Genomic DNA, 18,492 nt, shown 5'->3' on the forward strand with positions numbered 1-18,492 from the left:
AGCATGATACACAGCAACTCATACACATTGCACACCACCTCCTGAGACTCAACTGTTCAGTTGAATCTAAGGATTTGTTTGTGTGTAGACTGGAAGTGAGTGTCTGTGATAAAGAGACTACAGAGTATTTCTTCATTTGAGAGAAGAGCAGAGAGAGAGAGAGAGAGAGAGAGAGAGAGAGAGAGAGAGAGAGAGAATGTGTACTGTTTGTGAGTACTGTACATTACCTTGTGCTTGGACTGCTGATATGGCCATATTTTCAAAGTGCTACTGCATTGAGTAATCTACTTCTATTGTTTGAAAGTAGAAAACAACACTAACCAACTAGGTAATACAATACATGGTAACACAAGGTCTCTCATTGTGTCATTCTGCATTCTTGACTGATACAAATCCCATCCTCTGTAATTTGTAGGCTCCCTTTAGTTTGTGGTTTTGGATTACAATTGTAAATCATTTTCTGAGAAAATTGTGAAATCAACAATTTCTGTTATTCAGAACCAGGTAGTACTTGCAGCAGCCTTCAGTTAGCAGAGTGTATCATTACAAGACACAGTGTTGCTCTTTGAAAGGCTGGTTGTCTGCTCATTAGTAGATTTTTTCCAACTGGCTGATCATTATACTTGTCACTTGGGAGATAACTGCCTAATTAACCTGGGTCTTACTGAATCACCACAACAAAAAAGTCACAGGAGATCTTTCAACTTTTCTGTAATAGTTGTTTACAACAACTTTGATAATGTTTTCTAATTTGTGTCTAATTAGAACTCATTAGGATAACAAGAGTGTGTGTTTACTGTTTTCTTCTGTTGCTACTGGTAATCCCAAGTCGTGTGTGCAACTCTATCCATTCTGTTCTGCATGTTAATGAGTCCCAGTTTGATCAGGTAGAGAGAGGAGAGTGGAGAGTGTACTGTTAACGCTCTCTTTTTAACAGAGGAAGGGCTCCCTATCAAAAAAGATGTTTAGTTACTTGTAGGAAAAAAGAAAACTGTTCTGACTCAAGCAAAGGTCAAGCTGCCATTATACCTTCGGCTGTAACCAGATTAGACACCTGATGGGCAACTCCTGACCTTGTCTTTGTTAAACCATCTAGGCCCTAAATCAGTTAACCACAGTACATCATTATACCTTTGCAGCCATAGATATACTTTATAATGGCTAAGGCAATGCCATAATTTGTATTTGTGAAGCAGTAGTGTTACTCAGGATGTGATTTGATGGAGGGGGGGTGGGGGGGAATTTGAACTTGCAGTGTCTCTTTACAAAGATTTAATTTCCACAGATGAAATTCATGCCCAAATGCCGAATTACATACATGCATTTATGTTTCCTCTCATGCAGTGCAATGCCTTGCTGGTTTTCACTGCCTGTCTGGACTGTTTTCAAACTACCTCATATGATACTTTCAACCACACTTTTTTTAAGGGGAGTCAGCCAATATGACTCAGCAGAACAGAGAGTTTTAAAAAGTCAGTAAGCTAACATCGCTGTCATTGCTATGCTCAAACCATTCTTTGTTCGAGTTGTTGAAAGTGCTTGAAAGCAACCAGAAATCGATAGATTTTTTTTCAAATAATTGTAAGACAGAAAGTAATTAATTAGTTTTGCTTAATATGTGCCTGCACCTTTAAATTGCAGGTTTGGATGAATGCACGTTTGGATTTGGACTGTTAGGGTTCACACTTTGATTGGGGGTTGTCCTTTTTGTAGGGGATACAGTAATAAGAATGAGACTGTGAAGCAAGACTGAACAGCTGCACGATCTCTTTTGCTTTTTACACCTCAAAGTCTAGTTTCTGAGATAAAACTACATGCAACTGTCAATTGACAAGTGCTTTAACATTTATTTTTTTTGTTATTAATTTGCAAACAAATGGCCTTTTTTTAGAGAAATACAAAAACAATGCAAAACTAGCAAGAAACTACTAAAATATTTTAATAATTTAACAGCTATTGGCTGCAACTTGTTTCTTAATTGTATAGTTAATCAGTTTCAATCTGTATGTTTCTTCAAATTAGAGTTAATAAAGAAAAAGATTCAGCTTTCCTGTACCTGCACTAGTTTATCAGAAAAGTATAAAGTGTTAAAATACTTTACTGTGGGTGGTATGAGTAGTGAAGTGTTTTCTAATGAAGCTGTGAATTGTTACAGAACATTAAATAAACCCAGATGGAGATTCATTAGGCTGCTGCTTAGCAGAAGAGAAGTGTTTAGTTTACAGAGGTCTCCTAAGGCAATCAGATTGCAGTAGCTGTTTAATTAAAGATCTCTGTATCTGTTTAACAATCTGTTAAAAAAAAAAAAAAAAAAAAAAAAAAAAAAACCCTTTAAGGGTTTAGTAAGTGGTTAGGGTAATGGAATTATGCAACATTGTTTGGGGGAGTTTTTAAGTAACAGAATCAGCTATTTATTTTCATTTTCTTTAAGGGTTTGTGAAAAGACTCAAATAAAATGCATTCAAGATTTATTCTTTAATAGGTATTGGTCAAGTGAAGAATAAAGTGACAGCGACTCAATTATAGATAGCTCCACAGCAGAACTTCTGCAGTGTTCATTAAAATATCACTTTGGCAAAGATTACATAAAAGCATTTTGTCTAATTACATTCCAGATAGAGAGAGAGAGAGCCACTATATAACCTTACTAGAAATTAAGTATGAAAATGCCACAGAAAAGCAGTGCCAAAGATTTTGAAAATTCATAGTTATGTTAAATACAATTGAATTATTTTTTTTTAAAAATGCATAAATATAAAGAAATAACTTAATATACCCCCTCCCATTACACACACACACACACACACACATCACACACACAAGACAATCCCCCAGGAGAAACTGCAGGTCCTCCAGACTAGGACAGCCAGCATCCAATGAGATGCTGAAACACAGCAGCCCGTAACTGCAGGAGGAATATAATAATAAAGGTGGGCTGTTTCCCGACATCTGGAATCAAGGACTAATAACTCCATTTATAAAAATGGGGACAAATTCGACCCTAATAACTACAGAGGCATCTGTGTGAACAATAATCTGGGGAAGGTATTCTGCAGTATCATTAACACCCGGATACTGGCCTACTGGCAGTACTGTCAGACCTGGGCCCTGGCAGTAAACACGAACAAGACCAGAGTCATGATATTTCAGAAAAAAGCCAGATCTCAGAGAAATAAGTACCACTTTAGATACACTGCACAAACTACACTTATCTAGGTCTAAAATTCAGCACATCAGGGAGTTTTAACTTGGCAGTGAATGCATTGAAAGAAAAAGCATGTAGGGCATTGTGGCAAAGTGCCTGCCCCTGTGTGTATTTTGTGTTGTATGTTGTGTGTTAATCTTAGTGTGTAGTCATTGGTACACAGGATATAAACAGGTCTGTGTAACATGACTGTTTAAAATGTATATTTATATTTAGGTACAAGGATTGCACAGCACTTCACGTGCAAGTAAAAAGTAATAATTTATGAGCACAGGGAATTGCACTTTATTAATTCATGTGCAGTTGTACTGCGACTCCAATTGAATGATTGATTAACAATTGAGTCTCGGTACAGCTGCATAAAAGCTGCATCTTTTCACTCACCCGGGGTTGTGTGTTCGGTGAGTGGAGAACGGGATTGGAGACGGAGGTAATTGTAATAATAATAATAGTTAAAATAGAAGCTCACTGTATTTTGTCTGTATAGTCCGTTTTGTTTGTCTTTTTGTTTTGGCGACGAGTGCCGTGTCTTGTGTTTTGTTTGTCTTACAACCTTTTATTTTCTGTCCGTCTGTTCATTATTAAATGCTGAGCAAGACCATTCACTCAGCTTCACCAAACTCCACCTCTCTTTGTTTATTTCCTGGTTCCTGTTTCTGGTCTGATGTCCCCCACTCCAGCCGTCTTTGTGACAGGCATTTTATGCCATTAAGAGAAAACTTCATATAAAGCTCCCAATTAAAATTTGGCTCAACATTTTTGAAAGTGTCATCCAACCCATTGCCCTGTATGGCAGTGAAGTGTGGGGTCCGCTCACAGAGCTGGATTATACCAAAAGGGGACAAACACTCAATAGAAGCCCTGCATACAGAGTTCTGCAAAAGTAACCTGCATACAAAGGAAAACTCCATACAGTGCATGAAAGAAGCCCAAAGAAGTCCCCTCAGCCAGCTGCTCTTGAAGCTCACTGCAGTAACACACACTAATACCAACCAGGTTCAGGACAGCACCACTCCAACATAAACGATCAGAGTCAACCAAATTATAGCACAACACAAACAAGAATACCTCACCCACTGGGTCATGCACACAAAAACACAAGGTAAATTGGAATGCTATCAGGCCCTAAAAAGACACTACACCCTGACTGAATACTTGAACAGGGTGAAAGACAATAAACAGAGGCAGACCTTAACGAACTACAGACTTATGAAGCACAGCCATTGAGAAGGGCCGACACAGACAGGCATGGCTGTGGCTGTCCAAAGAGGACAGGCTGTGTGATCAGACAGAGATGCACTTTTTACTGCAGTGCACAAAATATAATAAAATAAGGGAAGCTATGTGGGCTTTTCATACCATCAGAAGGAGGCTGTACAAAATAAATATATACCTGACACACTAATAGTCAGGCCTAGGTAATTATAATGTGAGGTGTGTTCTGGGGTGGTGTTGTCTAGAGTGAAGTGGTGGCTCCTTCCGTCAGCTCTGGCCTTTATCTGGAAAACCGTAACTCTGTTCTTGTGCAGCTTTACTGTCAAGGCCCAGGTCTGACAGTACTGCTCTGGTAGTGACAGTGTCTGCTGTAGCTCCTGCTCTGTGGGGGACAGCAAGGGCAGGTCACCTGCATCATGTAAAGTGAGGCCAGGGACTGTGGACTGTTCCAACACCGTTGCTGACTCGTTGATATAGATGTTGAACAGTGTTGGACTTAAGACTGCAGCCCTGCTTCACTCCATGTTCCTGTGTGAAGAATTCTGTTATTTTGTTGTCAAGTTTTATTCCACACTTGTTTTTTGAATATATCAGCATTATTATATTGTAAATTTTACCCCCATACACCAGTTTGGATAATTTTGTAATGTAGACCTTCATGCCAAATGGAATCAAATGCTTTTTTTAAAGTCAATGAAACATGCAAATATTTTTCCTTTGTTCTTTTGGTGGACATGTTTGTCTATTAGGGTGTGTAGGGTGTAAATATGATCAGAAGCACTGTGTTTTGGAAGGAAGCCAATCTGACTCTTACTCAAGACAATGTTCGGTAAGGAAGGTCAGTATCCGAGCGTTAATGATACTGCAGAATACCTTCCCCAGATTATTGCTCACACAGATACAGTGGTAGTTGTTGGGGTCGAATTTGTCTCCACTTTTGTAAATTTGGGTTATAAGCCCTTGGTTCCAGATGTCAGGGAAGCAGCCTTCACGTTGTACCAAGTTGACTAATTTAAGCAGGGCTCACTCTCTCTCTCTCTCTCTCTCTCTCTCTCTCTCTCTCTCTCTCTCTCTCTCTCTCTCTCTCTCTCTCTCTCTCTCTCTCCGATCACAATGTTAAAAATGCCTCCAAGCTTTCCCACTCCTGTTGACGTCATATTTCTCTGACAGACAAGGACCAATCAAAACACAAGACTTATGCAGTTCCATTCCAAAAACCAGGCCTGTGTCATACCTCGAGTTTAAGCTGGTAGGTTTGATAGAAATGCTGAAATTGCAAAGGTTCGACTTGGAATTTATCGGGAAGCTTTGTGTCTTTTCTCAGCAGTAAGTCACATAGCTGCTTGTCTATTCGGGCAGACGCCTTTGTTGTCTTTTCTAAGCAGTCAGTCACGTTGCTGTTTGTGTACTCGGATAGTCACGTCTTTTGTTGCCGACTACACTGTACTAAAATTTCAGTTATTTTTGATAAGCAAAAAATTGTTCAAAAATGGTTTAAAAAGTATTATATCAGTTTTAAAACCATTAAAACAGATCCTCGTGATCCCTATTTCCCTACTAGCATATAATTTGAATAAAATCTGCTTTTAATATAATTCCCCTTATTCCTACAGTAAATCTATAAACCTAATGTAAGCCTATACGTTTATGACAACATTATGACACTTATCCCCCTGTTAGGTATATTACAGAAGTGCTATAGAGATATGTGTCCTTTCTCAGGAGGGAACAGAAACCAAGTATACAATGATAAAATCAAAATAACAACAGGCAATCTGTGAGCAAAGTGATGGAAAACTCAATGTTTAAAGTGAATCACATATTACAAGACATGTTTCAATATTTTTACTTACATGGGTGCTGACCAAATATACAGTTATAATGTTATTTTATTTTTTATTTTTTTACTGATTTTGAATAATATTAAAGAACAATTGTTTATTTCAATCTGTTTCAAACAGGTTTACTGTTGTGTTGAAAGGTTAATATAGAACAAATATACTGTAGATTGAGAAATTAATCCTCTTATGGAGTCCTGCAGTTAATAAACACAAACTTCTTCACTGACTTTCCCTCAGAATAGCCTGAGAAATTCATCAAACCATCAAATTGTAATTTATGGTTTGAGTCTCTATACATAGAGATAGAGAATTCCAAACAGCAGGAGCAGGAGTCTTTGTTGGAATAGATCTCTATTTTATTTATTTATTTATTTATTAACATTGTAGACATTTTCTTACCCCAGGAGATGAATTTATCTTTAATGAGCAATACATGGTATGCTTCTCCTAATTATGTAGTAGTGAAGTTATTCACACAACTTGATTAAACCCTCTAGATCTTAAACAGGTTTTGCCATAACTGTAGTTTGTGTTGTAATAAACAGTCCAGCTACTTTGGTGAACTTACCCTTTGATTAAGATACAACCAAGAGTGCATGTGGAAGTCATCTCCAACACTGGTAAGATTTACTTTGAGATAACAACTGTGTGTTCAAGTTGCACTAACCAAATACAAATTCATGATATGTGTATTTAAGTATATATGTATGCATTCATGCATGTGTATTTCATTGGCTATATTTTTATTTAACTTTGTTCCCACTTATTTCATAGACTGAAGAACCTGATAATGAATACAAACTTTACTCCAGCATTCTACAATGTCACTGGTTTTTCAACTACTCGATTTTATATCACAGCTTTTATATATTGGACAATAAAAACTACCTAATCTTGGTTTTATCTTTAATTTACATATGTACACTATTAGGTATCCTGACAGTGTTATTAGTTGTGTTCTTAAACTAAAGTCTACACAATACAAAATATATCTCCGTTTGCAATTTAGCTGTGGTGGACATCATTATGAGCAGTGTTATAATTCCTCAAATGGTGCCGGTCTTTGTGTTTAACTGGAATTTGATTTCATTCCAGGCTTGTTTTCTCAGATGTTCTTTATGCATTATTTTGGTGACTTGGAATCCTTTTCATTTGCTGTTCTGGCGTACGACTGGCTCATTGCTATATATTTCCCGCTGCGCTACTCAACCATAAACACAAACATGAGGATTTTTGTAATCCTGACAGTAATATGGGCAGTTGTTTTCTGCCTGGAAATGTACGCTGTGGCACTAGCTGCCAGTCTGCCCTATTGTGAATCAAGAATTGTTAGAAGCTGTTGCTGTGAACACGGGCCTGTATATATACTATCTTATGCAGATATTACTTTTAATAGAAAACTGGCCACTGCCAAAACATTAATTGTGTTGTTTGGTCCATTGTCCTTCATCTTCATCACCTACATCAAAATAGTAATTGCTGTGCAAAGCAGAGGAAAAAAGCATTTAATAGCCACCAAAGATTTACCACCAGTTCATCTTATTCAGTTCTTGAGATTATCTTTTTATGATTCCACAATGTAAAAGCAACAACAATAATTGTAATGGACCTAACCTGGGCCTAACCTAACCTAACCTACCGGCAGTATTCACCCCGGGCATCAGGGGCCACCCCACTACCTCCAGCACCACCACCTTCACCACCGTCCCAGGAGATCTGGGACTGGTTGATGCACCCTGAGGCAGACCTCGTCCACGATCTCCCCATAGTTATCAACACGCTGTGGCGTCGAGATGGGGAGAGGTGGGAACAGTGGGAGGAACAACACCACCCGGCCTCCTTCCCAGAGGTTGCCCTCATGGTGGTTAATTACCTGGCTGTAGACATGGGAGATACAAAGGACCATATGGCCTTCCCGAGAGCCAGAGAGGGGTGAGCCGCCTTCCCGAGAGCCAAAGAGAGGGGTGAGCCGCCTTCCCGAGAGCCAGAGAGGAGCCGTCGCCCCCAGAGCCAGAGAGGGGTGAAGAGCTGCCGTGTCGCTCCAGAGCAGCTGGAAATAATTCATCTAAAACGCATGGCTGAAGATGTGGTGCACACAGGAAGGATTCACCTATACGGACAACATGCCCTACATGTCATCCAGTTCCTATCCAATTTTAAATAACTTTAGCATAACCGAGGCAGAAGTGTTAAAGGGACTAGGAGCTCTTAAAATAAACAAATCCCCTGGGCCGGATGAGATCCTCCCAATAGTACTCAAAGAAATGAAAGAAGTAATTTACAAACCGCTAACCAGGATCATGCAACAGTCTCTTGACACAGGGGTTGTACCGACAGTTAAAGGGCCTTAAAATAAACAAATTGGCCGGATGGTTAAACCCAGGCAGCCGTTCAGGTAAAAACCGCTGGGGTTGATCATGAGACAGGGTGGTACCGACAGACTGGAAAATTGCAAACGTAATACCGATCCACAAAAAGGGAAACAAAACTGAACCAGGTAACTACAGACCAGTAAGCCTGACTTCTATTATATGCAAACTTATGGAAACTATAATAAGATCCAAAATGGAAAATTACCTATATGGTAACAGTGTCCTGGGAGACAGTCAACATGGTTTTAGGAAAGGGAGATCGTGTCTAACTAACCTGCTTGATTTTTTTGAGGATGCAACATCAATAATGGATAATTGCAAAGCATATGACACGGTGTATTTAGATTTCCAGAAAGCTTTTGACAAAGTCCTGCATAAAAGATTAATTCTCAAACTGAACGCAGTAGGGATTCAAGGAAACACATGTACATGGATTAGGGAGTGGTTACCATGTAGAAAACAGAAAGCACTGATTAGAGGAGAAACTTCAGAATGGAGTGTGGTAACCAGTGGAGTACCACAGGGATCAGTATTAGGTCCTCGGCTATTCCTAATCTACATTAATGATTTAGATTATCGTATAGTAAGCAAACTTGTTAAATTCACAGACAACACAAAAATAGGAGGAGTGGCAAACACTGTTGCAGCAGCAAAGGTCATTCAAAATGATCTAGACAAGATTCAGAACTGGGCAGACACATGGCAAATGACATTTAATAGAGAAAAGTGTAAGGTACTGCACGCAGGAAATAAAAATGTGCATTATATATATCATATGGGAGATACTGAAATTGGAGAAGGAATCTATGAAAAAGACCTAGGAGTTTTTGTTGACTCAGAAATTTCTTCATCTAGACAATGTGGGGAAGCTATAAAAAAGGCCAACAAGATGCTCGGATACATTGTGAAAAGTGTTGAATTTAAATCAAGGGAAGTAATGTTAAAACTGTACAATGCATTAGTAAGACCTCATCTTGAATATTGTGTTCAGTTCTGGTCACCTGGCTATAAAAAAGATATTGCTGCTCTAGAAAGAGTGCAAAGAAGAGCGACCAGAATTATTCCAGGTTTAAAAGGCATGTCATATGCAGACAGGCTAAAAGAATTGAATCTGTTCAGTCTTGAACAAAGAAGACTACGCTGCGACCTAATTCAAGCATTCAAAATTCTAAAAGGTATTGACAATGTCGACCCAAGGGACTTTTTCAACCTGAAAAAAGAAACAAGGACCAGGGGTCACATATGGAGATTAGACAAAGGAGCATTCAGAGCAGAAAATAGGAGGCACTTTTTTACACAGAGAATCGTGAGGGTCTGGAATCAACTCCCCAGTAAAGTTGTTGAAGCTGACACCTTGGGATCCTTCAAGAAGCTGCTTGATGAGATTCTGGGATCAATAAGCTACTAACAACCAAACGAGCAAGATGGGCCGAATGGCCTCATCTCGTTTGTAAACTTTCTTATGTTCTTATGTTTTTATGTTCTATATTTATCATGCATGTGTGCAGAAGTATTCTCTTCTTAACTGTGCATGCAGACATTCAAACAGAAAGCATGTGCTCTAGCAACACTGGACCTCATGTATGATCCATGTGTATGATTGCTGAAAGTGAAATTATTGCTGTTATATACCAAACATGCTATTATTAATTATTAATATTGTTTTTAATATTTAGGCAGTAGTACAAAATAAATGCTCTTCTGGCTCTTCTCTAGGCATAGACTCTCTCCCTCTACAATGAATCTTGTAATCTGAGAGTAGGCAACTTTAAAACAATCTAAGGTTAACAACTTGAATAATTATTCATTTTCTCTAGAATTTTAATATATACAGCTTAAATATAAATATTTATATTATGAATACATGTAAACTGCATTGCTTTATGCTAGTAATACCCCATATCTAATTAGTCTCCCCTCCTTTGCCCAATCCTCAACAATATGGTACCCTTCAACTTCTTGTTCCATGCCCCATGATGCGGGTGCAGCACCACACTCTAGTGCCATCGATTTAAGTTTTCTAAAAAGTCAATACTCTAAAACATTCCGTAATGTCTAGTGAATAAAAGTGTAGGTATTGTTTTAATCTGCTGTCTTTCATTATCTATGTATATATATATATAAGCATGACATTGGGTTGAAGAATTTGGAGTCGGTTCTAGGCCTTCTAGGAACCGGGTTACCTGATTCTTGGAAAGAGTTAATTACACACTTTTTGTCCCTAAAGCACTACAAACTAATGCATGCGTGTTTGTTGCTGTAGGTTGAAAGAATCAAGTTTGAAGGTCATTGTACATCATGGCCGGTGCAGGGGAGAAGGGAAGGGAATGCAAGCCAGCTGACAGCAAGCATTTCTGTGCTCTGCTTTCACATTTTTTAAATGGTCAGTTTGAGAATTAAACTTTGTTTGACAGTTGAACCTGCTTTATTACAAAGCTCACGCTATGTGCTGTTTTACATAATGGCAACATTGCTCTTATAAATTACTGTGGCTGATTCTTTGGCTGAAGAGATGTTATCATCTCATCATCTAACCATGGAAACTTGTGCAATTAAATCACTTAAACTCCTGATGGTAAACAATGTAACAAAATCTACTGGGATGCAAGATGCAAGAAATAAAAATAATCTATTGGTGTTGACTCAAAACTTTATTTAGCACTCTACAATTTGACTGTCCAAAGATTTATTGGAGTTCACAAGACAACCTTTTTCACATCCTTATTTGTTTAATTCTTGCTCTTTTTGCTGCATTACAGCTCTTCATTAATTACGTTAAGTATTTAATTAATTAAGTTAAGTTAAGTTTCCGTCCTTCCAAAATTGGTTTGATTTTTACTGAAGATATTGGTGTAGGTCAACAGTTGTGCTTTTAACTGATACATATCCTGTGCTGTGAGATCAGTTCTAGAAATCAGTAGCTACAAATCCTGATTGTATAGCTGACAAAGTTTGTTTGCTGTGTTTATTACAGCATGATGTTGGCAAAGGAAATCCCAACCAAGTAAAACAGCATGGCTAAAATTGGAAATGACTTGTACATCATGCTGCATATTTGCATTCCCAGATTAATTGTAAAGTTGATGGTACCAAACATGTAGAGTGGCCTGTAACCAATTTAGCCTGTACAAAATTCTTCTTAAGAGGCTGCCATGCGTAATGGAAGAATTGACATGTGCATTTCTTCACTGATAATAGAAGTACTGGAGCCAGTGTCTAATAATATGATAATGTCATGTCCATCAAAAATATCAGTAATATAAGGATTGAAAGTCTCTTATTCACCAGGCTTGAAGGCGAACCATCATAGTTTGGTTGTCTACGTTGGCTGTCTATGTCTGCTGGATTTATGACCTTGTTGTAGACGTAGATGTAGACTCCCTGGCCGAAAAGTGCAGTTCCCTTAACCGGAGGTCATAGTGGAGCTTGCAGCCTAAAGCTGGCTGTGGGCAAAACAATGCATGGTGTCCAACTGGTCTTGTAAGCGCCTGGCGTACTCAGGGCTGGGGGTGTCTTCATCAGCTTCTGTTGGGGGGCAAAATACTAACTCAGCCAGGGTCCTGAGCTCCTGGCCGAGCATCAGCAAAGCTGGAGAGGAGCTGGTGGATTCCAGTAAGGAGGTACTACAAGCCAGCAGGACCAGGGGCAGCTGGATATCCCATTCTATTTTATGTGAAGTACAGTTAAACCGCTCGACCAGTCCATTGCTCTGGGGATGCAGTGGGGTTGTGCGGGTTTTATATATCCCAAAGCGGAGGCACATCTCCACAAAGACCCACGACTCAAAGTTGTGCCCCTGGTCTGAGTGCAGCTTTTACAGTATACCAAAGCAGTAAAAAAAAACACTAGCAGTGCTTCTGCCACAGTCTCCTGGTCAGGTATTGCATATGCTTCTGCCAACTTCATAAAATAGTCCATGGCCACCAGGATGTAGCTATTCCCCCGATTGGAGCAAGGAAAGAGCCCTAGAATGTTGACCTCCACCCGTCCTGGAAACTGCTGCAGTGGGGCATGTGACCAGCCCAGAGGTGCCCCTTCTTTACTACACACTTGTCACAGCGCCTGCAAAAGTCCTCTACATTCCAACGGCAGCTCCCCCACTAAAACGCTTGCTGGCACCGCCTGAGTGTCTTGGCAGCCCCAAAGCATCTCGAAACAGGAGTTAATACGGATGCTGTCTTCCTCAGGCAGGGGTGATGGGACAGTACATCGACGTTGATATGCCGACTTCCAGTGGTTCTCTGGTAGACATTGGGCCATACCAGTGCCACCCAAACACTCTCCCTCTCGGCTGCCATCTCCAGTGGGCTGGGCAGACCTGAGCATGTTCCCAGGGCCTCCAGGAACTGGTCCTTTGCGAGCTCCTCCTAGATCCCCAGTGGCATATGGGTATAAGCCTTCTTAGCTGTCGATGGCACTCGAAAGAGTGTATTATTTTTACTGATTCAACACTGTGAATAATATATATATATATATATATATATATATATATATATATATATATATATATATATATATATATATATAAAACACAGCAGGGAGGGGGTTAATATCATCCATGTCAAAAACACGTGAGAATCCATGTTTGTTGTTGAAGTGTTAATTGTTTAATTATTAGTTATCCCCTGCACCTGGTGTTTATTGAAAATTAAAGCAAGGTGCAGGATATTTAGATGAACATAAGAACATAAGAACATAAGAAAGTTTACAAACGAGAAGAGGCCATTCGGCCCATCTTGCTCGTTTGGTTGTTAGTAGCTTATTGATCCCAAAATCTCATCAAGCAGCTTCTTGAAGGATCCCAGGGTGTCAGCTTCAACAACATTACTGGGGAGTTGATTCCAGACCCTCACAATTCTCTGTGTAAAAAAGTGTCTCCTATTTTCTGTTCTGAATGCCCCTTTTTCTAATCTCCATTTGTGACCCCTGGTCCTTGTTTCTTTTTTCAGGCTGAAAAAGTCCCTTGCGTCGACACTGTCAATACCTTTTAGAATTTTGAATGCTTGAATTAGGTCGCCACGTAGTCTTCTTTGTTCAAGACTGAACAGATTCAATTCTTTTAGCCTGTCTGCATATGACATGCCTTTTAAGCCCGGAATAATTCTGGTCGCTCTTCTTTGCACTCTTTCTAGAGCAGCAATATCTTTTTTATAGTGAGGTGACCAGAACTGCACACAATATTCAAGATGAGGTCTTACAAGTGCATTGTACAGTTTTAACATTACTTCCCTTGATTTAAATTCAACACTTTTCACAATGTATCCGAGTATCTTGTTAGCCTTTTTTATAGCTTCCCCACATTGCCTAGATGAAGACATTTCTGAGTCAACAAAAACTCCTAGGTCTTTTTCATAGATTCCTTCTCCAATTTCAATATCTCCCATATGATATTTATAATGTACATTTTTATTTCCTGCGTGCAGTACCTTACACTTTTCTCTATTAAATGTCATTTGCCATGTATCTGCCCAGTTCTGAATCTTGTCTAGATCATTTTGAATGACCTTTGCTGCTGCAACAGTGTTTGCCACTCCTCCTTTTGTGTCGTCTGCAAATTTAACAAGTTTGCTTACTATACGATAATCTAAATCATTAATGTAGATTAGGAATAGCAGAGGACCTAATACTGATCCCTGTGGTACACCGCTGGTTACCACACTCCATTCTGAGGTTTTTCCTCTAATCAGTACTTTCTGTTTTCTACATGTTAACCACTCCCTAATCCATGTACATGTGTTTCCTTGAATGAAGCAGCCAGTGTGCTGACAATGTGTGAAGAGCCCAGTTGATGGTGCTTTGTTAAACTGTAAGGAAGAAAGGTAGTGTGTAAAAGCCTTTTTGTGTGATATGTTTTGTGTTATGTCAGGTAAACAGCCCCATAATCAGGCACTAATGACCTTTACCTCAGCGTTAGTGCCTTGCCCTGGGATCTAAACTGGGCCCTATATCTTCAGTATATGATACAATAAATCTTCCATTATATACCAACATTAATATGAAAGTGTTTTTCTGTCTCATGATGGCTACAGGATATCTCTTTGTAAACAAGATGCAGCCTCTAGCTGTCACTTAAATATAACTCCAAAGTGTACATTGCAGCAAGATATAGTTTCTTGGCTGATGTTGCTGTGTATTTGGATAGACCTAATGAAGGCTTACAGCTTACTTCATACTGTTAATGAAAACAAATAAACTAAATCCCTTGTTAAAACCAGCAAATGATGCAATTACTGTAACGAGCAGATTTGCTGATAATTATTACTTTAATCAACTGAGTATTGGAACCATAATTAATTCCCCAAGAGAACTAAATGAAAATAAATGAGAGTTCAATTGTCATGGACCAGCACTTCAGAACTGAATGTGAAACGTGTGGGTTTGCAGCATACCTGGTATGTTATGTATTTACTTCATTTGAGTTCTTTTTATTACATTGCTTGATAGGGAGAGATATTATTTTTTACAAGCATTGTGAATATATTTTACATACTTTACTTACATCAGTGCAAAACCAATTAATAATATTAGTAGTAGTAGTAATATTTAGTAAAACATTCTCGTCTGCTGCTTTGGATAACGGTGTCTGCATCTTACAGGGAAATAAAACATAGCAGCCTTAAATGTTATTCTTGGTTCATAACAAATCACTCTTTGGTCTTAACTTGTTGATATAATTTCAGAGTTGTACTTTTTGTAGGGAACCATTGGAAAGCATATTGGATATCATCTTAAGACGTACACCATGGCAATCTGATTTTACATAGCACAATATACCTGTAGTTTTAATGAGATTTACTTGAGGTATATTTGTTTATTTTAAATTTGTGGTTATTGTTCCTGTTATTGTGTTTAGATTTGCTGATTGTTTATTGGTCGTTTGAATTTGTTTTACAGGTTGAAAAAAGATTGCATCAGAAAAATCACAATGAATTCTCAGCTGTCAGCAACACCAACAGAACTGAATTCTACAATTGTCAAACCACTGGGGTTTTACATCAACGGTTTTCATTCATTGCAGAACACCCATTATTATTTTATATTCCTGTCTTTGGTTTATCTTGCAACCCTTTTAGCAAATTTCCTGCTAATGGCAATTATTTGGTTTGTGGAGAGCCTGCACACCCCAAAGTATCTCACTATCTTTAGCTTATCAGTGGTAGATGTAAGTTACAGCACAGCAATCATTCCAAAAGCTATCGATGTTTTTCTTTTTAACTCAAGATTTGTTTTCTATGGCGTTTGTTTTACTCAACTGTTTTTTGTCCATTATTTTTGTGCAATGGAATCATTTACTCTTGCTGTATTAGCATATGACAGATTAGTTTCGATATGTTTCCCATTGAGAAGTAATACAATCAACACAAACACTAGAATGATTGTAATCATAGCAGTGACTTGGATAATCCCTTTTGTATTTATGGTTGTCACAATATTTTTATTAAAACGCTTGTCATTCTGTAAATCCACAGCCATTGAAAGCTATTTCTGTGACCATGGGCCAGTGTTTGTTTTGGCTTGCAATGATAATTCTCCAAATTGGACAAATGTATACTTTTATGTTGTAGGTATTATTTGTGTGCCATTGGCTTTCATTATAATATCATATATATCCATTATCATATCCCTTTTAAAAATAGCATCTGCAGAAGGAAGGCGGAAAGCATTTAAAACATGCTCTACCCATTTAACCTTAGTAGCAATATTTTACATACCTCTGTTAGTGACCTATATTATAGTATTGGTAAAGTTCCGTATAGACACAGATACCAGGATTCTTAACACTTCCTTGTCTGCTACTCTTCCACCGTTGCTAAATCCAATTATATACACCTTGAAAACTGAAGAAATTTTGGAGCAGATTAAAAACTTCAGGAAGAGAATGGTTAACCCCATGAGGTGAGCATTCGCAGAGCAAATCAGTTTGAATCAGTTTATTAATAAAACAGGAATACATTCATGTTAGAATGCTTGTAATGAAGGTATGGAATATTACAGGCTAAATAAATTTGAATTACATTTTAAGATTTGATTTACTGTCCCCTTAGAAAGGTGCTCTTTAAAATGGACAAATGGAGGCTGTAATTGTTGGAAGTTGCCTATTCTCTTGGCCGAGCCTCTGCGATATTTAATACCAGTATTTTCTTTAGCGTATCCAACAAGGTAATACATTTTAGAAGCACAAGTAAGTAATGTGCATTGTAACAAAGAACAATCGTATACCACTATATTGCTTTCTTTAAGCGGTTGAGGCATTGCATCTTGATATGATAAGTACCAGTATGTTTATAACGGGGCCTAGACTGGACAGGGTCTGATATGTTTAATGGTCGTGCAAAATTATCATCAAATGCAGCAAGTGTACACAGCATGCTCCTTTTCAAGTTAAAGTTAAAATAGACACTTTTGACTGGTTTACTGTATTTTCATTCCTATATTAATATGTTTCATTGGATTCCATCTACTGAGAGAGGCAGCTCAAGTCATTGTAAGGTAAATTATATGCTATTTTCATGAAAAAATCAAATATGCATATTAGTCAATTTGTGTTAAACGGGATTGTACTCTTGTGGTCTAGTTAGTTCAAAAGGTTGTATTTTAGCAACTACAAATAAATTCAAATCCTATTTTGCTATGAAACTGAGTTGTATTGTGTGACAGGGAGAGTTGTCCAGTATTTTTTATTTATCTATTTATTTATTTATTTATTAGTTTGCAAACACTTTGTGGTGTACTGTGTGAGGTTCAATCGACTTTTCCAAGATGTCATGCTGTTAAATTTTGTACAGTAGCCTATATCAGACAGATTTTAGACACTGAATTATGCACATATTTTGCATACTGGCAGGACACAGTAACAAATGAAAGAGATTTTTTCTTCCCATGAACAATGAATTGCATTTTAATTTAATCCTAAGTGCTGCTGTCTGTCTTTCTGTACCATTTGCTATTCAAGTTACCGGCCACGATATACACTGTTATTCATAAACACATTTACCTAAAAATGAACCTAATGGGCTGAGGTTCAATATACACTGAGAAAAATAACTGGAGCTTGCTGCCACTCTGCTGTCTTCTATGCTCTCTTGAGCACTGGAAAGGAAATGTGTGCTTACATCACAGGATCGTTTTTGTTAATGAACGGTGACAAAATGACAATAGTACTTTTACAGGAAGGCATGTATTTCAAAGAACAAGTGGCATCATTTTTGGATCAGAAGCGTACATTAACACCCCCACCCCCACCACCCCATTTAGAGGCATGTTAGACCCACAGAGCACACCTACTATACTTCAGAATTGCCAGGAGCATCAGTACAATTATTAAGACCATCAGAACTGTTTTGTGATGTTCCAGGAAGTTACATTGGCCAGCTTCAAGGCATTTAGTAGGTGCCGCCAAAAAACAAACACAAATCAGTTTCCAGATATTTGACTTTACAAGTACAATGAGAACGGGATAGTAAATGTTAGATTATATAAAGGCACTGTTAAAATAACACTCATTAAAGTCAATGTATTACTCCAGGCTTTGTTTCAGGAGAACAAGTTTATACCTTTTTTTTTTACCACAAACATGTGCAGTTAGGTGTCGTTTTAATTTAATTAAGGTGAGGCGATTCTTAAATGGTGAAGTGTAATGAAAGGTAACATTTAAAATACATTTGAGAAATATTAAAGTCTTGGAAATCTATTACTTTTCCCAATCTGTAATTGGTACTGTCACTACTTTGTAGCGTATACCTTGTTGTACATGGTTCAAATCTCTCTCTACCTTTCTTATATATATATATATATATATATATATATATATATATATATATATATATATATATATATCATTTTAACACATGTATGCTTT

At 38.0% G+C, this 18,492-nt stretch overlaps 1 protein-coding gene and 1 pseudogene across 1 annotated transcript; both read left to right on the forward strand.

The window, feature by feature from the left end:
- The first annotated feature begins 7,051 nt into the window (after nucleotides 1–7,051).
- On the forward strand, nucleotides 7,052–12,955 carry LOC121321163 (annotated as a pseudogene).
- A 2,603-nt stretch (nucleotides 12,956–15,558) lies between these two features.
- LOC121321164 (olfactory receptor 1509-like) lies at nucleotides 15,559–16,533 on the forward strand. The gene has a single exon (XM_041260062.1). The coding sequence runs from the start codon at nucleotides 15,559–15,561 to the stop codon at nucleotides 16,531–16,533; it is 975 nt and encodes a 324-aa protein (XP_041115996.1).
- Nucleotides 16,534–18,492: the final 1,959 nt, after the last annotated feature.

Source organism: Polyodon spathula, chromosome 9 (genome assembly GCF_017654505.1).
Source record: "Polyodon spathula isolate WHYD16114869_AA chromosome 9, ASM1765450v1, whole genome shotgun sequence".
NCBI lineage: Eukaryota > Metazoa > Chordata > Actinopteri > Acipenseriformes > Polyodontidae > Polyodon > Polyodon spathula.

Excerpts from the sequence above, each read along its gene's own strand:
- LOC121321164 (XM_041260062.1), top strand. The coding sequence starts at position 15,559 with ATGAATTCTCAGCTGTCAGCAACACCAACAGAACTGAATTCTACAATT.